This window comes from Microtus oregoni, unplaced genomic scaffold, assembly GCF_018167655.1.
Source record: "Microtus oregoni isolate MIOR12 unplaced genomic scaffold, Mior012 000033F_ref0000390, whole genome shotgun sequence".
Lineage (NCBI taxonomy): Eukaryota > Metazoa > Chordata > Mammalia > Rodentia > Cricetidae > Microtus > Microtus oregoni.
In genome coordinates, this window is record NW_024543092.1 from 10,462,762 (window position 1) to 10,487,816 (window position 25,055).

General features: G+C 45.5%; 2 protein-coding genes across 2 annotated transcripts; both read left to right on the top strand.

Moving 5' to 3' along the window:
• Positions 1-370: 370 nt before the first annotated feature.
• On the top strand, positions 371-15,923 carry Iyd (iodotyrosine deiodinase). The gene is made up of 5 exons (XM_041680201.1): positions 371-557; positions 5,097-5,288; positions 6,505-6,664; positions 11,799-11,955; positions 14,299-15,923. Exons 1-5 carry the CDS (start codon positions 392-394, stop codon positions 14,479-14,481), a joined length of 858 nt encoding a protein of 285 aa, XP_041536135.1. The 5' UTR covers positions 371-391; the 3' UTR covers positions 14,482-15,923.
• A 7,192-nt stretch (positions 15,924-23,115) lies between these two features.
• On the top strand, positions 23,116-24,827 carry LOC121466534 (elongation factor 1-alpha 1). The gene has a single exon (XM_041680289.1). The coding sequence runs from the start codon at positions 23,182-23,184 to the stop codon at positions 24,568-24,570; it is 1,389 nt and encodes a 462-aa protein (XP_041536223.1). The 5' UTR covers positions 23,116-23,181; the 3' UTR covers positions 24,571-24,827.
• Positions 24,828-25,055: the final 228 nt, after the last annotated feature.

A 25,055-nucleotide genomic window follows, 5' to 3' on the forward strand; every position in this document is an offset into this window, starting at 1 on the left:
TCTGGGCACTTCCTAGCTTCAGGCAAATTGGAGACACTCTCAGAGCAAAGTTAAATAGGAGAAAGGTCAAATGCCTTTCTATCCACTGCAAGGAAGATCTAGCACATTATAGCATTTAACGTACCCCATGGTGATTAACATCTGAGACTAGACTGAGCAAGTGCATAAGTTTGAGAAATGCATGCATTGGAGCAGGACCAAACCTGCACGCACGAGACTGTGATCTTTGCTCCTCTGCAAAGTCGGCACGGAGTTAGAGAGTGCGTACTTTGCTCCTTTCCTGGCACACCTCCCTCTTCTTGCTTCTACTCCCAGCATTCTCTGCTTCCATCTCTGTTTGTATAAACGCCAGTGTGGGAGTGTGCTGACCTTCCGGGTCAGACTGCAGACCATGTTTCTCCTCACTCCGGTGCTGGTAGCGGTTGTCTGCATCTTGATTGTGTGGGTCTTTAAAAACGCCGATAGGAGCCCGGAGAGTAAGAAGGAGGAGGCTCAAGCTCGCCCCTGGGCGGATGAAGACTTGAAAGACAGCACAGACCTCCTTCAAGTGGAAGCAGGTAACAACCCATTGCTGGACGGGGTTTCACCCTGCGTGTTTTTATGACGTGTAAACTGATGCCAGGCAGTGGAAAGCAAGTCACGTGGTCAAACCATCACTCCCGTGAAAGCAGAATGATACGTGACAAACACGGGTCCTCTCTCAGGTCACTTGCCGGTACCACCCCCTACTCAGTCGTAAGCCATGGAGGCTTGGGTCTCTCCCAGCTCAGAGCCTCCTCTGGCAAACACAGTCTCTTTCTTGGGGCGGAGTGGGGGACTACTGTATAGGATGGCAGTGGGCGTTGCCAGGTTTTGATTAGGAATGGTGAAACTGAGAAAGTGGCATGTCTAGGTATTAGCTAGTTTTTCTCGTGCCAGGCCTGTAGGTTAGAGACAAGAGGAGCAGCCTCTGTGCTTAGCAAGGTAAAGGTCCAGTTCAGGGAATGAGATGAAACAAGGCTAGTGACAAACACTGGGGAATTAGGACAAGGTGTTTCGGAAAGGCTTGGGGGCCTGTTGGGGCTTTGGGAAAGGACAAAGTTGACCCCAAGGATTAACAGGTGTGAGCAGCAGGGGATGCTGGAGCAGGCGAGTATGTCAGAGGAGAAACAGCAAGCCTACACCTATGGTCTAATGCTTGGGAGAGATTCCAAGAAGATGGGAAGATGTGTAGGTATGAAGGTGGGGAAGAGAGAGATGGCTATGCTGGCCCTAGAGGGGAGGGGGCTCTCACAAGAGTCTTGAGCAGTCTGCATTTGTGTAGACCAAGTTTCCTGTCCTGCCAGCCACTTGTGTCCTGCTAGCCAGCTCCAAAATTAACCACATAGAGACTTAATATTACTTATAAATGCCCAATCAATAGCTTAGGCTTATTGTTAACTGCTCCCCTTCAACTTAAACTAACACATATTTCTACCCTCTACCACGTGGTGGTACTTTTTATCAGCATGGCATTTTCACCTTGCTTAGAGCCTTGTCTCCTCAAGACCCCTTCTGACTCACCTTTTTTCTTCCAAGAGTTCTCTCATTTGGCTCTGCCATCTCATCTCCTCCTGGCTAGCTATTGGCTTATTGGTTCTTTGTTAGCAATGGAAGTAGTACATCTTCACAGTCTACAGAAGGGTTATTCCACAGTACATTTGGGACATGTTGCCTGAGCTGGGTGTGAGAAATAGATTCTATTTGGAAGAAGCTGTTTAATTTTCAGTGAGTCTTCGCTTCCCAGAGGCTGCCTGGTGTGTGCGTGTGTGCGTGTGTGTGGGTGTGGGTGTGTGCGCGCGCGTGTGCGCGCGCGCACGTGCACGCAAATGTGCCTGCATTAGAATCAAGTCAGAGAGTGTCTCAAGAGGACTATCTCTTAGTGTCATATCCTGAAGGTTACCCTGCTCAGAGTACCAGCTACACAGACATGCATTGATGTGCAATGGTGTTACATCCTGAGAAGCCTGTGGCAAGTTAAGAATATTGTGGATTGAAAATGCAATAGATGCACCTAGCCAGGCAAATGTGACTGCTTAGCCAGCCACCAGTGAGCATGTGCAATGAGCTTAGCATGAGATAAACCATCTAATACAGCATCTTTCTTGCAAGCAAACACCGAGTCTCATGAGGTTTGTCGAATGCTCCAGTGAAAGTGAACTACAGGATGGGTTGGATGGGTGTGTTCTTGTGCCACGGTAAAGTTAAAACCTTCTAAATCGGACAATGTAAATAGGGGACTGTCTGGTCCCACTTGGGAAGCACTTCCCTTAACACAGATGCCTGTTCTAAGCTTTCATTGAGAATGGTGGTATTAAGGGAGGGCCTTGGATGCCCGAGTTACAGTGAAGAGCATCTTGTTTTAGATGTCACAGAAGACAGAGGGAATGGTTAAGGCTGTGTTATCAATGGACAAGAGAGAAGGATCCAGTTTAGGGGGGTGATATAAAGATGCGCTGGATTTAAGATAGCTGTGCTGTTAGGTAAGAGATTCTGGCCAGAATGGCACTAGTTTAAGGTGGCGCTCAGAGCGTGGGGAACTAATGACTTCACCTGTGGGAGACAAGGCTGAAGGCAGAGCTTGGGAGACACCCAAAGGTGAGAGGGATGTGGTGGAGAGATGTATGGGAGAAAGGACGAGGCATGAGCAAAGAGACTCGGGGACCACAGCACTCTCGCATAGCAGAACGGAGCCAGCTGGTGCTGGATTGGGCCACTTCATCTTCACGGTACTACAATGAGGTAGGCATTACCATTATCCCTATCACAGCAGACTACGGCTCTAGCAGGGTACCACCCACCTAGGCTTGTAGGACTCTGGCAGTCTGTCTCCAGGATCCAGGCATAGGGCTCTTTGCTGGGTAGCCACTCACACAGAGAAGCCTCAAACAAAGGAGGCATGAAAACAGAATTTCAGAGGTTTTTTTTTTTTTTTCCTTCCCTTCCAAGGCCACATTCCTGGGAGCAGTCAGGAGTTCAAGAGCAGAAAGAAGTGGCCCTGTTTGTTTTCAGAGGTCCCTGTTAGCTCTCCACTGTGGTCTCTGCAGAAAATTGCTGAGCTCATAGGCTGGACCCTCTGTGCTGTCTCTGTCCCCATTCCCCAGACAGACTGGGCGGATCTTCTTCCCCAGAAGAGAATGCAGGATGTGCCCCACAGCGCACAGGAAAGTCACTCAGGACAACCCCATTGCAACGTGATGAGGTCTCTTTGTTTGTCTTGATCAGAGATAATGGCTAGTACTGGGAAGCCTCATGCAGCTCCTTGCTTCATGGTGGTACCTTGGCCTTGGAAGCCACCTATTCTCCTGGCTGCCTATAGCTTATGCAAATATGACTGGGCCTTAAGGGTCGGTAACGTCATTCATGCAATCAAGGGAGCATTCCTTGCATATGCTCCTCTGCAGCTTCCTCACCACAAGGTTTTCCGAATCACGTGGAAAGTGTATATGGACACCTGGCAATGCTCTGCGTTGTTTAGAACTGATTGATAGCAAAGTATATACAATGATTGATAGCTAGGTATATGTGATGATTGACATCTAGGTATATGTGGTGATTGATAGTTAGGTGCACGTGATGACAGATAGCTAGGTACGTGTGATGATTGACATCTAGGTACATGTGATAACTCTCCATCACACTTACTTCCTCCTAACTCAGTGGTTCTCAATGTTCCTAATGCTGCGACCCTTTAATACAGTTCCTCATGTTACAGTGAGCCCTCAACCACAAAGTTAAATTTATAACTGTAGTCTTGCTACTGATTTTGTCTGCGTGTGTACATGTATGTAAGTCAGAAGACAAGCTGAGGAGCTGGTTCTCTCCTCCCATCCTGTGTGACTGTGGGATTGGACCCTAAAGGCCTTTAAGTACACTTTATAAGCTGGTGTTTTGGTATTCTCTCTTACCTGTTTCCTGTACAACTTCCTCCCTCCCCTACCGAAGCCACTATAACTGACATTCATTTCTTTCTTTGCTTTTCTTCAGGGTCCTAAGTAAACTGGCTCTGGTTTCCCTTGCTCTTTCTTCTGTGTTTGCTGTCTTTTGCTCTTTGCCCTAGATTTTTTTTTCTGACTACTATCTGCTTATCTTTTATTTGGACAATTTAATCTAAATAATTCTATCATTTTTCAGAAGTTCTGTTTTTCATCTCTGCTATATTAACTTTTTTTCTTCCTTCAGTAATACTGTAGAGATTCATATAAGTCTGTCCTGTTTCCTTCTCTAAGCGTGGTGTCCTAGCTGTTTGCTCTTTTGAGCCTGTGAGTTCTTAGAGCAACGAGGCACCTGTCCTTGTCAAACACTGAGGTTACTAATTTTTACTTAAGATATTCTGTTCCCCCGTGTGCAGGATTGCATTGTTGAATTATTGAGGGTTTTTTTTCCCTAAAATTCTTTACATATTGTCATTTTCTTCTGCTAGACAACTGGGGTGCTTTCAAGAGGAAACGCTAAGTTAGAGGAAGGACACACCAAAAATGTCATAGGCTCCTGAAAGATGACTTGTTTGTAACCCACACTTTGCCAAGGGATGAAAGAAACCTGAGGCTCTGAACTGATTCAACTTCTGACTGTGTGTGTGGTGTGGGCTTTGATTTTATTTGTCCTTCCTGCCTGAGGATCAGAAATTGGAAACCGGACTTGCAGGGATTGGCAGACGCAAGCAGGAAAAACAGGTCTCTGCACTTGCCTCTCTAGGTTCCTATTTTCCCTTCATTTTTGGCTTTGGAATGTCTTACTATGTTCTCAGCCTAATGCTTTGCAAAGACAAAACTACCTTATTTGGTAACCTGAATAGGAGATTGCATCTACCATTTAACAGAAACTTCCATTTGTTATTTTTTTTGTAGGCAAAACTCTCCTTTACTTTGATTGTTAACAGGCCTAGAATTTGAAGGATGATCACGATTAGTGGTGAAATTTCTACAGATCTTTATTTTCCTTCTTACAAACTTTGGTTGGCTATTTTGACATCGTGTAACCGCATAGACTCTCCTGGAACTTCATTCCCTTCCCTACAGTGACCTTGTGACCAGGGAGGTAGCTGAATTTGCTGTGCTTCTGTCTCCTATTCGCAGATGCTGATGAATGGCAGGAGTCAGAGGAGAGTGTGGAGCACATCCCGTTCTCTCACACCCGGTACCCAGAGCAGGAAATGAAGATGAGATCCCAGGAGTTCTACGAACTCCTCAATAAGAGACGCTCTGTCAGATTCCTCAGCAGCGAGCAAGTCCCAATGGAGGTCATTGAAAACGTCATCAGGGCAGCAGGTTGGTAATTTGGGTGCTGAGGCTTGGAGAACATCAGCTCCCCCGAAACTGTGAGAGCGTTGGAACAGCACTGAAGTCCAAACATGCAGACGGCTGGAGTCGTCTGTTTATTTATGAAGGTTTTCCCACTGTTCATGATGGCCAGTGATTTTTTACTTGCTACATTTTAACTCTTGTGTGTGTGTGTGTGTGTGTGTGTGTGTGTAAAAGATGTGATGACAGTTTACAACTTATGAAATCGATACATTGTGTGAACTTCTGTTTAAAACTAAATACTCTGAATAGGTTAGTGCACAGTGCAGGAGAAATATCTCTCCCCTGGTTGAAACAGGCCCCTCCTCTACACTCAATTCACATTTACATGTTTATCTTCCAGGAAACAACCTTTCTCTCATTCAGGTACAGTAATTGGTCGAGCTAACAAAGTAGCAAGATTTCCTTATGTGGATTTGCAAAGTGATCTGAAGCAAGACCAAGTCACTGAAATGTAAATTCCTGTCTCCGCTGAGGGGGAAACTAAGTACTATGTTGCTCCACACTCCTCTATGACTGTCCTTGCTGTGGTCCTACTCTGTCTAAGCCACATTTAAGCTCCTGTGTGGAGCTTGTCCCAGGCCCACTGAGACCCAGCTCTAACCCAAAATGCGTCAAGAACATTTTGTTTCAGCTAAGAATACAAATGCCTTGGATAGTTGTACCCTTAACCTAAGTGGCAACAATCATTACTCCAACCCTGTGAGGGTGTGCATATATATATATGTGTGTGTGTGTGTGTGTGTGTGTGTGTGTGTGTGTTTAAGGTAAATTTCTCTTCTCTTCTTCCTCCTTCTATGGCAGTGCTTCTCAACCTTCCTAAGCTGTGACCCTTTAATACAATTTTTCCTGTTGTGATGACCCCCAACAATAACATTATTTTCATTGCTATTCATAACTGCATTTTTGTTACTGTTGCTAATTGAAATGTAAATGTCCAACACGCAGGACATCTGATAGTTGGAGCCCTGTGTGGTTCTCAACCCACAGGTTGAGAATCACTGCTCTAGAGCTTTATCCCACTGTCCTTACTTATGCCTGTGATCCTCCTGCCTCGGCCTCCCTAGTGCTGGATGGGATTCCAGGCACGCATCACCACAACACCTGCTATTGTGCTTCCTCTTAACAAGCAACTTTCCGCTCCTCTTCAGTCTTACGTTGATTTTAATGTGCCGGGCAACAGGAACAGCGCCAAGTGGGGCCCACACCGAGCCCTGGACTTTTGTGGTGGTGAAAGACCCAGACGTGAAGCATCAGATCCGAGAGATCATCGAGGAGGAGGAAGAGATGAACTACATGAGGAGGATGGGAGACCGGTGGGTCACAGACCTGAAGAAACTGAGGTACAGAGCTGATGAACTAGGGAGGCTTGTCTTTGACTGTTAAGGGACGAAATTACCATGGTAGGCCCTGGGTTTGTGGGATTCAACGTTATTTTTATTATGATGATGTATAAACGGCTTATATTAGTATGGCTCAGTGTGATATTTGAATCCCTGTGCACAGGCTGCATGGGTCAAGTCTCACCCTGTTTCTGTTTTGTTTTGTTTCTCGCTTTATTTTGAAGTGGTTGTGAAAAGTAAGAACTGGCTTCTGCAAAGGCACTGACCCAAATCATTGCTGCTTTTCATTATTTTTAAAATGTTGAAAGATTTATTTTATATTTTAAATTATGAATAATCATAATGTGTATGTCGGGGGTGGGTATGTATGTGCAAGCTCCCATAGAAGTCAGAGGTATTGGATCCCCTGGAGCTGGAGTTACAAGCTCTTAACAGCTGCCTGATGTGGTTGCAGGAACCTGAGCGTGGGTCCCCTGGAACAGCAGAAAGTGCTCTTAACTGCTCAGTCATCTCTCCAGCCCAGAAATAATCACTTCTTGGCTAAAACTGACGAATCACTTCACTTTCCACCAGTCTGGAACATAATATTGCGACACGCTTTTTAAGATCTTGAATGGGGAAAATTGAGTTTTGTTTTAATTAAGGACAAGCTTAATAGATCTGAGCCATCAAATAGATATGGGTACTGTAGGTTCCCTGCAAAAGAAAACAGAGAAGAAATAGGGTGATGAGGGTCAAGGTAGGTGGGTACTGGCTCTCACCTCTCAGAAGGTTCTAAAGGAGGCAAGCCCAAGTGCTTCGCTCTCGGAGCACAGAGAGGCCCAATACCTCTGTCTCCCTGAGGTGGGCCTTCTGTGACAGGTTCTTTATCACCCATCTGACACTCCACAGTGATGGGCCTGAGAAGAACAGTGGGGTCACAAGCATGGAGACAAGGTAGGACTTCTAGCCCAGGAGCGAGAGCAAGGGCGAGAAGACCTAGACCTCTCGGCCATGTTATCCTGAGGGGGACAATTTTCTCTAGGATGTTTATACTGTATCAGAACTCATGTGTCATGGAGAACATTACTTCATACCATGCTCTCAGATAGATGTGGGGTACTAACAATGAAGCTATAATCTTTACTGTCTATTCCTGGGAAGAAATGGCTGAGTAAAAGTCAGTTTGAGGTCTGCACTTAGTGAACTACTAAACTAGCTGGACACTTGAGAAACTGTCACCCCTCTCGCTTCCCATCACCGACACAGAACTGTCCGCTCCTCTGCGCCCATTGTCATTATATACACCTTCCATGTATCTAGAACAGCCGCACCACTCAGCATTTTCACTATGCTTTCTTTTCTTCTGATTTTATAGGCTTTTTTGTTTATAAATCTATAATCAAATAAAGTACCTCTGGAGAATACAATTCAGTTACAGAGTCGCTTAACCTACAATATGTACATAGGGACATACTTGCACACAGACACAGATACACACACAAATACACACACACACACACACACACACACACCTCCAGGCGTTCAAGGAGCCCAGGTTTAAAAGTCTCTCATTATCCTCATTTAAAAGCCTCTTGTGTCCAGAATTGCAGTAGATGCATATTAGGCAATGAAAGACACCGTAGTTAAAAGTGATGGGTGTCAACGGGAGCTGGGCAGGTGGCTCAGAGGTAGGAGCACTTACCAGGCCAGCCTGAGGACCTGGGTTTGCAGCCCTAGCACCCGTGTATGGGAGTGTGTGCTGGAGAGATGGGGCAGAGATTGAAAGCATGTACTGCTTTTCTGGGGGACCTGCACCCAACTCTCAGCAACCAAATCAGGGACTCACAATTACCTTAACTCTAGCTCCAGGGCATCTGACACCACTGGCTTTTTATACCTGCACTAACTATATATACCCACATACAGACACATACACACACACACACACACAACACACACACACATGCACACACATAATTTTAATGATAATATAAACAATGCTCTTAAAAAAGCTAGAAATGACTGAGCACACCTGTCACTCCATTGTTATGTGAGTGGGGCAGAGACAGGAGGATTACTGGGACTTGCTGATTGCCAGCCTGGTCCTAGCTTTGGTGAGAGAGACTGTCTCCAGGGGAATCAGATGGAGAGCAATAGAGCAGAATGCTGGATGTTTTCCTCTGATCTTTGCGTGGGCACATGGGCATGTGACCACTACACGCCTCACACACAGACACATACCACATACATATGTTCCACAGGCATACACACAGAACGGCAAGTGGACAACGTGCCAAGTCACTCTTTTGAGCTGCCTTTGAAGCCCATAGCTGGTATTTTCAACATGTAACATGGGTCCAATTGACCATAAAAACCTTACCGTTTCAGGTCTGGGGAGACCTCTACCCAGACCTGAATTTACCAACTCTCCTTTCAGGGGTCCTCGCTCTTGCAGCTTTCTATTTGCGTTCATATGTCTTAAAGAATTAGTATAAAATTGAATTAACCAAGACTAAACAAAAAATATCAGTTGATAAGATACGTAAAGTAAATGAAAAATATGTTTGAGCGATCAGCTTGCCTTAGAATATCAGTGAGCTGCTTAACCGTGTTGTAGAATATTATTTTAAGATGTGTTACATGTGTTTATGCTGGTGAGCATTTGTTTTAACGATGCAAAGATGTGTTGCATTCTTTTATGTTGCATTTGTTTTACTCTGTGAAGTTGGGTTACTGTGCCAGACTGAAACACCTGACTGGTCTAATAAAGAGCTGAATGGCCAATAGCGAAGCAGGAGAAAGGGTAGTTGGGGCTGGCAGGAAGAGAGAAGAAATTGGAGGAGAAATCTGGGAAGAGATGGAGGAGCAAGGAAAAAAGGGACCAACCACCCAGCCACACAGCCAGACATGAAATAAGAGGGAAAGAAAAGTTATAGAGAAAGGTAAAAGCCCAGAGGCAAAAGGTAGACAGGATAAGCTAAGAAAAGCTAGCTAGAAACAAGCCAAGCTAAGGCCAGGAATTCACAGGTAAAAATAAGACTCCATGTGTGATTTGTTTGGGCGCTGGGTGGTGCCCCCCGAAAGAACAGAGATTAAAAGAGTAAAACCAACAGCAAACCAGCTCATAATCATCCTCAAATCCTTTAAAAACGTGTATTATTTACCTTTACTCTACACATATTTTATTTACTTCTTTTAAATTTTAATCAGGTCTGGAAAAGGGATTAGGCGATTAAGAGCACTTGCTGCTCTTACAGAGGACCTGAGTTTGATTCCCGGCACTCACATGGCAACTCACAGTGGTCCCAGGGGATCCAGTGTCTTCTTTTGGCTTCTCTGGGCACCAGGTATGCACATGGCATACATACATGCTTACATGCATGCAAAGCACTCATACCCATAACATAAATATTTTAACGTTAATTTTGATCATTATGAATACGATCAGAATCTTAAATCATGAAAATGTCAAAAGCATAGAAGAAATCACACAGCAGAATGCAGTCTGGGACACGGCACAGCCTCTTGGGGGTGCTCATCTCCCTTGGTACAGGAAGGAGAGCAGCTGCTGGCCTGCTCATGGCCTGCGGGCAGCAGCGTGAGTCATCGGGGACCTCTGAAGGCTGGAAATCCAGGGAGCCCAGACAGTGCTAAAAGGGATCCTTTTATATCGGCATTTCTGTGATTTCAAATTGTGATGCTTGTATTAGTACAAGCCACTTTCCACATGAACTCGCTTCATCCCCACGATGATCACGTGAGGTGGGAACACAGGAGCAGGCTCCACACACGAGGAAGCAGCAGAGAGAATGCAGCCAGCTACCCTGGCTCCAGAGTTGATCTAAACAATGAATGTTCTCCGTCTTCCATCTCTGTGAGGTGGGAAAGTACTAACAATGGGGCTAAGCTGGCTGAATGGGCCAGAAGACCCTTGAGAGCCATGTCATGAGATCAGCAGAGGAATATACACTTCTGGAGTGTTTAAAATAGTGACATGTAATTAGGCTAAACCATAAAATGAATAGGGACCGCCTCTTGATAATTAGTTGCATGTAATAGCCCATGGGGAACAGGAAGCAGTTAGCTCTCTTTTCGCCATCTCTTCTAGAATGAAGTTTCATCACAGATGTAGGGGGTCAGAGTAAGGGAATCAAGGAAGATATGTTTGGAGTTGAAGGACAAAATTTTCAAGGTATCATTGATACCCACTGGCTCTCTCAGAAGCCACTGCCTCTTCCCCCAGCGAGGGCTTCTCCTTCTTCCATCATCTGCTAATTCCCCTTGCCACCACTGCTGTCTCCCTCACTTGCTCCTTTCCTTGTCCTGGAACCCTTACCTCCTCCTTCTGTTCTCCCCGGCCTGGCCCTCCTTTCACCACCCTCCTGCCTGTGGCATGGCCCCGGCCAGGCTTATGGTTCCCCTCTATCAAGGATGACTTTGTAGTTCTCACTCACACAATCCACGTTCCTGAAATGGATTTTATCACAAGTTGCTCTGGTCAACAATGCAGGGTAAACCCTCCATCACCTACCAAATGAAGGCCAAAACCTTGCAAAATCTACAGGTACCTACCAGCCCACCCATGGCCTGGCAAGCCCTCCATCCTTCGGGCTCCGGGAAGTTTTCTGGCCTCCCCACATCCTCTTTCCTTACTGGCCATACTCATCCATTCATTCCTCCTGGAGCACTTTCTCCAAATCTCCTTCCTCAGCTTCACTGAGCAACTGGAGTCTGTTTCTGTGGCTTCCGGTGTTCTTTTCCAAATCAACACTTTGCTCGGAATACTTGGATGTGCTTGTTATCTGGTTCTTTAGTGCCGCCCAGCAGGCCTCATTTTGCTGAGTATCAGCTTGGTGACACCAGGCTATAGGACCTTTGTCTCTTTCAACCTTTCACAAGCTTTGCAATGCTGGGCACACACACTAGTTTGTTTTTCAACTTCACTAACCTTATACAAAAAAAGACCAATGTGGAAAAGAGTTAAAAATCCAGTCTTTTTTGTTTTAAATAGAAAAGGCAAGTTAAATGTGTATTTAAACTAAGTAAATGTGTAGATAAACTAGGGTAGTTTTTTTTTTTAAAGAAGAGAATAAAAAGCAACCCAAATTTGAGTAAATATTCTCCTGAATATCTCTCCATGGCATCCCTCCAGAACCAATTGGATTAAGGAGTACCTGGACACCGCCCCTGTTCTGATTCTCATTTTCAAACAAGTGCACGGTTATGCTGCAAATGGAAAGAAAAAGGTCCACTACTACAATGAGATCAGCGTGTCCATTGCCTGTGGCATCCTGCTGGCTGCGCTGCAGGTATGTTACCCACCCGCACGCCCAAGGTAGACCAGGAAGACAGGGACCCAAGACTGGCTTTAGCCAGCGGTTCTTGCTGTTCCTAACACTGTGACTCCTTTAACACAGATCCTCATGCCAACCAAAAAATTATGTTGTTGCTACTTCATAAATGTGATTTTGCTACTGCTACGAATTATAATGTAAATATCTGTGTTTTCCAATGGTCTTTAGGGGTTATGACCCACAGGTTGAAAACCACTGCTTTAGCAGGAAGTTTCAGGCAAGTTTCCAATTAGGGGTCATTTGAGAATTGTTTATCTAAAGTTGAGTTCCTATAAAAGGTCAATGTGATTGACAGCAAACCTTGGAAACCTGGATTGGTGGGCATTATGATTCTGCAGGCTGATTTTCTTGCTGGAAATTCACTTGTAATATCTCAGGGTCGGAAAAGCAGTGTTTGCTCTCTTCCATAAATAGCATGGAGCTTAGGGCTCTGAGCAGTCACAGGAGCAGAAAGTAGAGCCGGAAGGTCTCAGAGATATACTCCACTCAGCGCACACTGCTCCTTTCTAGGCTGATGTGACGATTAAGGAGTCACCAGGCTCTCGGCTCCTTCCTTGAGAGGTTCCCTATTCTGCATTGTCTAGGAAGACAGCCACGTGCTTACAAACTTTTCTGCAGAGGTCTTAGAGCAAGGCAAATGTGAAATGGAGCAGGACTGAGCTCTGCCTCTCAAACCCCTGTGCCATCTTTGGGAAACTCTGGGGATTAGATAGCGTATTAACAGTTCATCTGATGGAGACTTGGGGTTCCGGGGAGGGATGACGGAGAGCTACTAAACACACAAATTAATGCAATGAACAATATCACAAGAGAGAGTGGTCCTGCTTTGAAGGAAGGGTCAGTTTTATACAAACGAGGTTCCTCGGCAGCTCCGAGAAAGACGTGGCTTGCATCTGACACCTTACAGCATTTGGCTGTTGCTGCTTCTCAAACCACCCTGAGGAGCCTGGCTTTGGCTTTTCCTCCTGTGGGTGGACGAATGAAGGTGTCTTGGGACAGTGTCCGACCATAGAACGTTGCAGTTGATTTAGGTTTGGGGAGAAGCAGTGTGAGCCTGGTGCCAGCCCCCTTCTCACAGTGCCCCTGGCCTCTGGAAAGGGTTAGCCAGACTAGTGTTCCTGTAGAGCTTGTTGCTTTCTAGTTTCCCAGAATTCCAAGGCAGTTTACGACCGGGGGAAGAGAGAAAAGTGTTCCTGGAACCTGATCCCTAGCACAGTGACTTGATGGTATGGGATGGGATGGGATGGCCATGCAGGAAGCCAGAGGCAGCTCCTGGCCTTCCTCTGGGCTCAGGCTTCAAGGTGGCCAGGTGACTGGGGAAGCGTGGGTAGGAGGGGGAACAGCTGGGGAGGGGCCCAGAGGGCATCGTATGCTTGTGTGGATACGTCTGCCTGTGCTTCCCCAGCATGTGTCACCGGCCCCGGGTTTTATTATTTTGTGAGTTACGGGTTCTGTGGGGTTGGGACCCAGGTCTTCAGGCCTGCAAGGCAAGTACTTCACTGATGGAGCCATCTCCCTAGGCACTGCATGCCTCTTGTGGATGAAGATATGTGATGGTGTGTGTAAGACCTCAGGAGACCTTGTAGGAATTCACTCCAGATCCTTATAATGTGCAGGTTCAGAAGTCACTATTATGACAATTAATAACAAATAATCATCAGATGGGTAACTGGAATTCTGGAAAGAACATCTTTCAGGAAAACTACAGTGGACTTAGACTGTCGACAGTGTTGTTGGACGGCTGTTGCACAAGACACAGACCAGATCCTAAGCTTATCTTTAAGGATAGTTACATTCTCTCTCTCTCTCTCTCTCTCTCTCTCTCTCTCTCTCTCTCTTCCTCCCTCTTTCTCTCTTTTTTGAGACAAGGTTTTCTGTGTAACCCTAGCTGTCCTGGAACTCACTCTGTAGAACAGGGCAGTCTCGAACTCACAGAGATCTGCCGGCCTCTGCCTCCGGAGTGCTGGGATTAAAGGCGTGCCCCACCACCGTCCTGCTGAGAGTTACAATCTTCAAAGTCACTTCCATAACACAGTCATTCCTATTGCTCACTCATCATTAAAAAATAAGACGTTATTCTTCGAGGTGTTTCCTGCTGCTTGTCTAAAGAGGCGTCAGGCGGGGGGAGCACTGGCAAGGTTCACAGGGCATCACCTAAGCTGCCAGCCTCTTTGCCACTCAACTTCAGTGAGAAGTAATAAATGAGCAGGAGTAGAAAAGATGAGAACGGCCCTGGGCTGGAGAAAGAGTTGTGTTTTACCTGGCATTAAAGTGCTTGCTTGTTCTGTCTTGTTTCAGAATGCAGGGCTAGTGACAGTCACGACCACGCCCCTCAACTGCGGTCCTCGTCTGAGGCTGCTCCTGGGCCGTCCCTCACATGAGAAGCTGTTGGTGTTGCTTCCTGTGGGGTACCCCAGCAGAGAGGCCACAGTGCCTGACCTCAAGCGGAAAGCTCTGGACCAGATCATGGTGACAATTTAATCAGTCACCCCGTGCTGGGATGACACTTGCTTCCCCCACCCCACCCCCTGGGTCTGCTGGCTTCTCTTGCTCTCTAAGTCAGGTCTCCTCTGCACACTGGTGAACAAGAAAGGTACTTCTCATGTGATGAAATCTTTCTGCATCTCTAGAACTTTCTGTCCAGTAAGTACTGTTTTGGATGAACTGTTTTAGTGAACACAGAGCAAGAGGTCAAGAAGCATACACACCTTAACTCCTCTACAAAATTAGAGGCGATTATTTTCATTTACTTAAAAAATTCCTATAGAGAAGTCACATTTGAAAGTTTGCTGTAGTTCCAAGGGTTACCTATACAATGATTTATAATTTAAATGTTACCAATCATGTGGTCTTTTGGCTCTTTGCTTTCTGGTGGCTTTGAGACTATGAGTGTGCTATTGAGACCTATTCTGCTACTGGACTTCATGGAAATACAATCCTGAACGAAAAACATTAAAGTCACTAAAATGTGGTACTCACAGAACAAGGAGGCCTGTCTCTGTGCCATGACCTTGCTGGCAGTTATCTGTACATTATAACTGCATGGGGTATGTCGGAGCTGGTTTATACTAGCATGTGGAACCTGGGGATTAACTATTCTGGAATTTTGGAACAAGTTATTCAATTGATTGTAGCTTAAAATTGCCCTTGGTGAAGGTGCTTGCGCAGGAGTTGGCAGCCAGCACAGAGCAGTAGCAGCTTTTTGGAGAAACTGCTCACCACACACAGCCTTTCCTTCCTTCTGCTCTCATGAAACACACCTACCTGTTCTTCAGGAAACAGCAATATTCTATGGGACTTCCCTGGGGACAAGTGTCCAACTATTCCTGCCAGAGCTAGTCAATCACCCCTCCTCACCCACTAGCACTCCCAGTGTCCTGGTGTCCATGTCTTTATTTTTATTGTTTGGGCAGTTGTCCATCCAGCTAGTCTGCTCACTTCCTGGTGTCACTACCGTGGCATCCTCCTCCTTCTCCTCCTCCTCCCCATTTTCCTTTTCCTTTTGTCCTTTTCTCCCCGCTATTCCTCCTTGTCTTCTTTGCACCTCAGCTGGGCTGTTAATGAGAGAAAGCCGGTGCCCCCTCGTGTGGGGAAGATGGTCTTTTTTTGCTCTGAGACAGAATTAGACTTACAGGAACCTTTAGCCTTGAGGTCCTTTGAAGTATCTAGATGCTCCCAACATCTACACATCTTCAGTTTTCTCTACATGCACTCCCCCCCCCCGTGACCAGTGTGTGTCCCTAAGGTTTTACTGAAATGAGGTTTCTTTTAATGCTATTGTGGTTTTTGTAGATTCTCATGGGTGGAATGGGAACCAATTTATGTACATCTTATTATTGTATTGGACAAAGTTTCTCTGAGTTTCAAATATCAGAATAATAAACACTTGGTTGTCACAGTATAAATAAACACATACACACATACACACATGTCATCTTTTTCTAAGGTCTGGAAACAAAGCTCAAAATTTTCTTTGATGTTGTTTTCATCTGTTCTGCAGAGTAAAACTGAGGTTTAAAAAGGACCTTGTTGCCTTTGTGGGGTCCCTCCTAGCCCCACACAGGGAAGGTGGGGAAGGAAGAGGGTCCCCATTGTGACTGTTCAGGTATATAGCCACTAGAGAGGATGAAGAGAGCCAAGGTTCCACAGGAGTGGAATGAGGGGCCCTCAAGTAAAGAGCATCACAGGGAACTAGCTGGTCATTTTCCTATCATTGTCCCTAAAGATATATGACCCTGGTCTCTCATGTTCAACAAAGGCACAAAGATAAAGCTCTGGGAAGGGCTTTGGCAGATGCCTTTTGGGGAATTCAGAACAAAATAACGGTGGTAGTGGTGAGGTGGTGGCGGTGATGATGATGGTGGTGGTGGTAATAGTGGTGGTTGTGGTGATGGTGATAGTGGGGGATAGTGGTGGTGCTGATGGTGGTGGTGGTGCTGATGGTGGTGGTGATGCTGATGGTGGTGGTGGTGATGGTGGTAGTTGTGGTGATGGTGATAGTGGTGGACTGTGGTGATGCTGATGGCGGTGATGCTGATGGTGGTGGTGATGCTGATGGCGGTGATGCTGATGGTGGTGGTTGTGCTGATGGTGGTGATGCTGATGGCGGTGATGCTGATGGTGGTGGTTGTGCTGATGGTGGTGAATAGTGGTGGTGGTGATGGTGGTGGTGGTAGTTACTAGCTAGGGAGCACTGTAGTCTGGGTATTGATAGTACATGTGTGGCACACGACAAAGTACACAGTGACAAAGCATCACATATACAACTTACTACAACGACAAAGAAGGAGCTCCCACATGGGAGGAGTGGAACAGAGCAAACCTCGCTACTGTCTTCCAATGAGAGGGAAGCCATATACATGTTGTTAGTTAAATCTCCATCTCGGGAGTACTGAGGACAGTCCCTTTCCTGTTTCTTATTTGCTCCTTATGGGAGGAAAAGTGCTTTCTCTGATAAGTGAAATTGGGGGGAAATGGATATTGCACATGCTCAAACACAAACATGTACTCTGTCTTATGCTGCATTGCACATGCTCAAACGCCGCTGTGTACTCCATCTTACACCACATGGACAAATAGGGTGACTATTCACCAGAAAGATGGTTCACCAACTGATGTGTCTGAAGGTTTGAGTTTTTGCAGAGCATTCAAATTGATAAACTATTTTTTAAGTATTTAATTTTTTTTTTTTTTTTTTTTTTTGGTTTTTCGAGTCAGGGTTTCTCTGTGGTTTTGGAGCCTGTCCTGGAACTAGCTCTTGTAGACCAGGCTGGTCTCGAACTCACAGAGATCCGCCTGCCTTTGCCTCCCGAGTGCTGAGATTAAAGGCGTGCGCCACCACCGCCCGGCTAAGTATTTAATTTTTAAGGGCTCAAATGCACCTGGAATTTCGCATTCTAACTGGAAGAAATATGGTTATCAGTGAATATTTTGCCTGAGGGGAACGAGAACCATAATGGCTATTTCCTAGCTACCTACAGAGTAGCCCCTTATTATCTGGGTGAAATAGAATTATGAAACATAATATCACCAATCTACACAGAAGTACAAAAAATGATGAGAACGAAGTGGCACCAACTCTGCCTCCGTGGTGCCCTTACCTCCCCCACTAAAACAAAGCAGAGTGGAGAGAGTAGCCAGCACCCTTCCGGGTGGTCTCAGCTAATCTGCGGAGAATGTGCTGGGGAGACTCAGGAGGGGACCGTGTCCAAGCAGCAGTGCCGCCAAGTTAAACAGAGCGGTGCTGCTGGAATGTGAACCGCTTTAATCCCATTCTGGGGAGTTTCTAGAAAGTCACACCAAGGGGAGTGGCATGTGTTACGACTAGAGAACTGCGGCTCGGCATCAAATGCAACAGCATTGGAGCCTTTTTAGGGCGACATGGAAACATTCGAGCGGAGAACTGGAGCCTGTGAGGTCAGGCAGGAAGTGGCATTAGATCGGTAGAACTTCCAGTTTGGAACAAGGGCTCTAAAATGGCTTCCTTCTGAAGCATACAGAATAGAAGCCCCTTGTCCGTGCGATAATAACCCCAAAACAAGGCTTAGGATCCTCATTCCCCAGCTCCGGAGGACCTTATCTCACGCCTGTCCACCCTCCTCAGCTGATCTGAGACATCAATCATGCTGCGTTCCTGCTCAAGAGCTGCTACTTTAGCACCCCTGAGTCCCCTGGGGTACAAAGTCTGTCCCTTGTTGAGTGAGTAACTTACCAAGACCTGGGACATGTGGAACTGAACACAAGGGTGTTGAAAAGTACCATATTCGTATAATTGATACTTTCAGGCTAACTGTAGGGGGAATGTCATTGTGTTCTGTTTTCCTTGTTGAAGTGAATTAAATGTTTAAAGAGCTCACCATCTGAAGCTAAAAGGGAAAATTGGTGTTTGGGTTGTGATTTGACAGAGGGGTATAACCTGTCATAGCTCATTAGCAATATATGAACAGACTCATTATAACTTTATCAGGATTAGAGATGCTTAGGTAAGTGAGAATTCCAAGGCATGCCCGGCACTACACACCTATAATCCCAGCTACTCAGGAGGCCAGTGCAGGAGAATCCTTAGGTTTGAGACCAATCTAGGCAACAGTGAGACACCCTCTCAAAAATAAATTAAAAAGTACATGAGAACGGCGTAATTGGTTGTAAACCATCATGCTAATATTTGAAATGCTAAAAATTCAAATATAATGCATTATTATAAAGAGTTGGAAAATTTGAAAATGATTTTAATTTATTTTGTATATTATGCGTGCATATGTGTGTGTTTGTGTGGTAGTTTATGCATGTGTAAGTGCAGGTGGCTTCAGGATCCAACAGAGAGCATTGGGCCCCAGGAGCTGGAGTTACAGGTCGTTGTGAACCCCCTGGGTCCCCCACATGGCTGCTGGGACTTGGGTTCCCTGGGAAAGCAACAAGCACTTTTAGCTGCTGAGTTATGTCTCTAGCCTTCAGGAGTTGAACATTTTTAAGAGACTCATGACTTACTGGAATTTATCTTGTTGAGTTTGAGTTAATGAAGTATTTATCTAAGTTGCTCTTCCTTGAGGAGATTAATTTTATTTTATTTAAAATTTATATGTTAGTAATATGTATGTCCAGTCAGTTTTAATTTATATATACTGTTATAACAAAATATCAAAGATGGGGCCATTTTTAAACAAGAAAATTTCTTTTACTCAAAGTTCAGCAGGCATGTTTCATGGAAGTCTTTCTGTGTGTTATAACATGGATAGAGACATCATAGATGAAAGAGTGAGAGATCAAACATGAAGGCTCAGAGTTAGCATTATTCGCTTCACGGAGGCACAACCTTACCTCTATAGACTTCCCATCAGGCCTTCCCTCCCAGCATGGTTGCCTTGGCAACTGGGTATGCTTTTAGGGGGGTGGTTTGAAGATACAGCATGGCTAAAACATAACAAACAAACCCAACTCTGGTGGCTTACACAAACGGGATTATTTTTCCCTCCTCCTGCTTGAAGGAAGATGTTCAAAACCAAATCCACCAGGTCAGAGAATTCAGGACCATCCTCAACTGCTCATTTACCCTGTCTCATAGCCATGAACCATGGCCTCCACCATCACAGCCAAACTCAATTCTGGAAGAATGATAAGTTTTCAGAAAATGCAGTGTGCACATTGAATATCAATGCAGAAATATCAATCCATTGTCCATCTCTCTTCTCATCCATCTACCTATCAATTGGATCACATGAAAGAGACAAAAGGTGTTTAGGAACAGGGATCCGTATTTAACAGTAGCTTCAAGGAAGCCTGCAGTCCAGGTGAGGAAGAAACAGACAGCAATCTCTAGTGGACAAATCAGTCTTCAGGTGGTCAAGACCTTCCGTCTGCCAAGGGAGTGTTTATCAAGTGTACCTCCAGCCTTGGCCCTTGCTCCTAAGCCCCAGACTCTCATGCTGGACTGCTTTCCATATAGACATCTTCCAGCTGTCAGCTTTCCCTGTCCAAAGTAATACTTTGTTTTTCATCAACCTTTACCCAAACCATCAATTCACACTCCTCTTGTTAGGGTCCCAGTTTAGAAAGGATCTTGGATCATTCTTTTACCCCAACATTCCATTAGTAAACATTACTGATTCTGCCTCCAAATATTGTCCATGGCAAAGAAGTGTGAAGAAGCAATGTTGTGGGCAGCTGTGAAAAATAAGATCTTTGCTCTAGTGGAGGGGTCTTGTGTCTGCTTCTAGTATCCACAATATCTAGTATAGAGACAGACTCCCTCGTGAATCCTCACACTCAAGCGCACGCATGCGTGCATACGTGTGTGTGTGTGTGTGTGTGTGTGTTGTGTGTTAAACTAAGCCCCTGCCAGAACTCTGCGCTCAATGCCCTCTCTACCTCAAAGGCTTCTTGTTCTAGATGCTGTTATAACTGGCTGCTTCCTGTCAGTGATGTCTTTAGCTCAACTGTGACCTCTTGAGGAGCTTTTGACTACTCAGTCCTTCCATGCTCTAAGTTTTCTGTCCCTCAAACAAATGCCTGTAGTACTGACTTATTTTGGGTGGTGGACTTCAGGTGTCCAGCCATTGTTTGTAGGCCTCTACTAATTAATATTCTGGGAGAATGAGCGTATCATAGCAAAGTGCTTTTTTCATGGTCAGGAAGTAAAAAAGAAAGAATAGGATCCCACTATTCCCCTCAAGGGGACATCCTCCATGACCAAAAGTCCTCCCTGTCATTATCTAAAGGTTCCACTGCCTTTCCATAGCTCATCTGTGAAGATCAAGACTTAAAATATGAGTCTTCAGTGCATTAATCTCTAAACTGAAGAGTGCTGTGAGTTGTCTAAGACAGGGGTTCTCGACCTATGGGTTGTGACCCTCTGCAGGGGAGAGGTATCTAAGAAAAGGTTTTTCAACCTGTGGGTTGTGACCCTCTGCGGGGTGGTGTTAAATGAGCTTTTCACAGGGGTCTCATATCAGATACCCTGAAAAATCAGATATTTACATTACAATTCACAACAGTAACAAAGCCACAGTTATGAAGTAGCAACAAAAATAATTTTATGGTTGGAGTCACCACAACATGAAGAACTGTATTAGAGGGTCACAGCATTAGGAAGGTTGAGAACCATTGTTCTAAGGTCACCCATCCACCACGATTTGAGATTTCATTACTGACTTCATCAAACCTGACTAAGAGGTACCAGTTATTTTCAAAACAATCTTCTGAGTTACCTTTCCATAGGTTCTGTCCCAGGGAAGAAATCTGAGCATGAACTCACACTGACAACCAGGGGCCTTCCCCACACTGTCTGAACTGGCAAAAGGCAAACACGGGCTCCCAGTGCAGATCAGAATACAGCTCCAGAAGTTTTTCAGCAAATGACCTTAACCTTCATGTACCAGAACATACCCAGGGAACCATGGATCCGCAGTTGTAGTAGGAGCCTAGTTGGGATAGCACAAGGATGCGGGTCACTCCAAGAACTAATGGAGACCTCCTTCTAAAACCTGAGATCTTGTTGATCTTTACTTTAAAAGGCAAAGAAGGAAGCATGAAGAGGCTTTGCCCCCAGCTCCCCACACATTCTTGTGAGGGCCGCCCGGATACTGCCTTGAGCCAAGGTGGAGCACCCTGGACAGCTCAAATGTATGCGCAGGCTTAGAGACCATTGCTTTGTGTTTACCCTGGCTTCTCTTTCCAGTCATTCGCATTTGGTTTTCTTCCCACTTTGTCTTGGAGGCAGCCTGGGATGTATAAATCACTTAATGAGCAAGTAAACAGCAGGACCACCAAAGAGATGAAAAATAAAACCCCCAAGAGATGGGTCAGAGAGGAGCCATTGGAGAAAGCAGAGAGGGTGGGGATGGGCAGAAAGAATGTGCTCTCCCTGGGATTGTGATGGCACTACCTCATCCCCCAGGGACCAATTCTATTTCTACCCATTGTATCCATCGTATGACTGAACTAACCTCCATTCTCCCCATCTTCCCCATCTTCCCCTCTTCTTCCAGAGAGAGAGAGAGAGAGAGAGAGAGAGAGAGAGAGAGAGAGAGAAGATAGTGAGCCTATGGCTGAAAAAATAAATGTGAAAAGAAAAGGAGCAGGTTCCAACTTTGGGGAGTGTGGCCGTCATCCTGATGGTGTTGGTTCTCTGGAGCATTGGTTCATCAAATTAGATCATCATCTGGCTGGACCTCTGATGTCTTGTTTGCCTCTCTGCTCAGACCCAGAATGTCCTTCCTTGTCATCTCAGTTGTAAGGCCCCATCCTTTAAAATTCAGCTTTACATCATGTTTATGAAAAGCTATCCCAAAACACTCCAACCACACTGGGTGACGGAGACCAAGGTGGCTCTTCTGATAGATCATCCAAACTTTCCACTTCCCTTTCAGCTGTTGGTGGATAAGAGCCCAGTCTACCAGCAGTGTGTTCTCTGAGTACCTAGCAGAGAACTGACATATGGCCCATCCTTGGTAAAACTTGGTAGAATGGTTGTCGACCACAGAGTCCCCATACTTTGAAGGGTGTCATAGGCTATCTGGAAGACTTCATCACAACAGTTTTTGAATTTTTGGTGGGAAACCTGTGAGGAAGGGTGTTTGAGTCTAAGAGCTAGTAGTAACTGGGGGGCAGGGAGATGGTTCAGTCATTGAAATGTTTGTCCTGGAGGTATAAAAGCCTGAGTTCAATCTCCAGAATTTGCGTAAAAAGACTGGGCATGATGGTGCATGCTTGCAACTCTAGGAAACATCCTAGGTTGAGCTCTGACCTCCATGTATACACACTTGCACACCTACACATATCAAAATGGAGAGAGAGAGAGAGAGAGAGAGAGAGAGAGGAGAGGAGAGAGAGAGAGCTGTTTTTGGGGGACTGGTGTGGTTAAACCAAGTGCAACCTCTTCACTCTTTGGCACCCCACATTTTATAGTTTAATTTCTGGCCACAAACCAGAGCACGGAGCTAAATAAACATTCTTTCTGTAAAATTTTGGACTTAAAATGAACCCAGTGAACCCAAAGGGCTCTGTCTAAACTCATATTCATTCCCACTGTTAATCTTTGACAAAAGGATTATGGATAGGAGCCAACCACGTAACAGGCATTATTCATTCTATCTGCTTCAAGAAGAGATTTAAGCTTTTTTTTTCGCAACGGGTTTGCCGTCAGAACGCAGGTGTTGTGAAAACCACCGCTAATTCAAAGCCAAAATGGGAAAGGAAAAGACTCACATCAACATCGTCGTCATTGGACACGTCGATTCCGGCAAGTCCACTACAACCGGCCACCTGATCTACAAGTGTGGTGGAATCGACAAACGAACCATCGAGAAGTTTGAGAAGGAGGCTGCCGAGATGGGAAAAGGCTCCTTCAAGTATGCCTGGGTCTTGGACAAACTGAAAGCTGAGCGTGAGCGTGGTATCACTATTGACATCTCCCTGTGGAAGTTTGAGACCAGCAAGTACTATGTTACTATCATTGATGCCCCAGGACACAGAGACTTCATCAAAAACATGATTACAGGCACATCACAGGCTGACTGTGCTGTCCTGATTGTTGCTGCTGGTGTTGGTGAATTCGAAGCTGGTATTTCCAAGAATGGGCAGACCCGTGAGCATGCACTTCTGGCTTACACCCTGGGTGTGAAACAGCTAATTGTTGGTGTCAACAAAATGGATTCCACCGAGCCACCCTACAGCCAGAAGAGATACGAGGAAATTGTTAAGGAAGTCAGCACCTACATTAAGAAAATTGGCTACAACCCTGACACAGTAGCATTTGTGCCAATTTCTGGTTGGAATGGTGACAACATGCTGGAGCCAAGTGCTAATATGCCTTGGTTCAAGGGATGGAAAGTCACTCGCAAAGATGGTAGTTCCAGTGGAACCACCCTGTTGGAAGCTTTGGATTGTATCCTGCCACCAACTCGTCCAACTGACAAGCCTCTGCGACTGCCCCTCCAGGATGTCTATAAAATTGGGGGTATTGGGACTGTCCCTGTGGGCCGAGTGGAGACCGGTGTTTTAAAACCTGGCATGGTGGTGACCTTTGCTCCAGTCAATGTGACAACAGAAGTAAAGTCTGTTGAAATGCACCATGAAGCTTTGAGTGAAGCTCTTCCTGGGGACAACGTGGGCTTCAACGTGAAGAACGTGTCTGTCAAAGATGTTAGACGTGGCAACGTTGCTGGTGACAGCAAAAATGACCCACCAATGGAAGCTGCTGGCTTCACTGCTCAGGTGATTATCCTGAACCACCCAGGCCAAATTAGTGCTGGCTATGCTCCTGTACTAGATTGTCACACAGCTCACATAGCATGCAAGTTTGCTGAGCTTAAAGAAAAGATTGATCGTCGTTCTGGCAAGAAGCTGGAAGATGGCCCGAAATTCTTGAAGTCTGGTGATGCAGCCATTGTTGATATGGTTCCCGGGAAGCCCATGTGTGTCGAGAGCTTCTCTGACTATCCTCCACTGGGTCGTTTTGCTGTTCGTGACATGAGGCAGACAGTTGCTGTGGGTGTCATCAAAGCTGTGGACAAGAAGGCTGCTGGAGCTGGCAAGGTCACCAAGTCTGCCCAGAAAGCTCAGAAGGCTAAATGAATATTATCCCTAACACCTGCCACCCCAGTCTTAATCAGTGGTGGAAGAACGGTCTCAGAACTGTTTGTCTCAATTGGCCATTTAAGTTCAATAGTAAAAGACTGGTTAATGATAACAATGCATCGTAAAACCTTCAGAAGGAAAGGAGAATGTTTTGTGGACCATTTTTTTTGTGTGTGGCAGTTTTAAGTTATTAGTTTTCAAAATCAGTACTTTTTAATGGAAACAACTTGACCAAAAATCTGTCACAGAATTTTGAGACCCATTAAAACAAGTTTAATGAGAAAAAAAAAAAAAAAAAAAAAAAAAAAAAAAAGAAGAGATTTAAAACAGGAGATACTTGTGGAAGTGGAGGGGATTCTGGGAAAGAAATGTAAGGAGTGGGCTGCTCAGCCTCTGGGACTTCCTGAACGAGGCCAGAACACAGATAACCTGTCAGAGGGGAGTTTGATGCCTAGGCAATGTAGCCACATTTAGAGATCTGG

Coding starts and splice junctions, on each gene's coding strand:
- Iyd (XM_041680201.1), top strand. CDS start 392: ATGTTTCTCCTCACTCCGGTGCTGGTAGCGGTTGTCTGCATCTTGATT. Junction 6,665..11,798: donor ACAGACCTGAAGAAACTGAG/GTACAGAGCTGA, acceptor GCATCCCTCCAG/AACCAATTGGATTAAGGAGT. Junction 11,956..14,298: donor TCCTGCTGGCTGCGCTGCAG/GTATGTTACCCA, acceptor GTCTTGTTTCAG/AATGCAGGGCTAGTGACAGT.
- LOC121466534 (XM_041680289.1), top strand. CDS start 23,182: ATGGGAAAGGAAAAGACTCACATCAACATCGTCGTCATTGGACACGTC.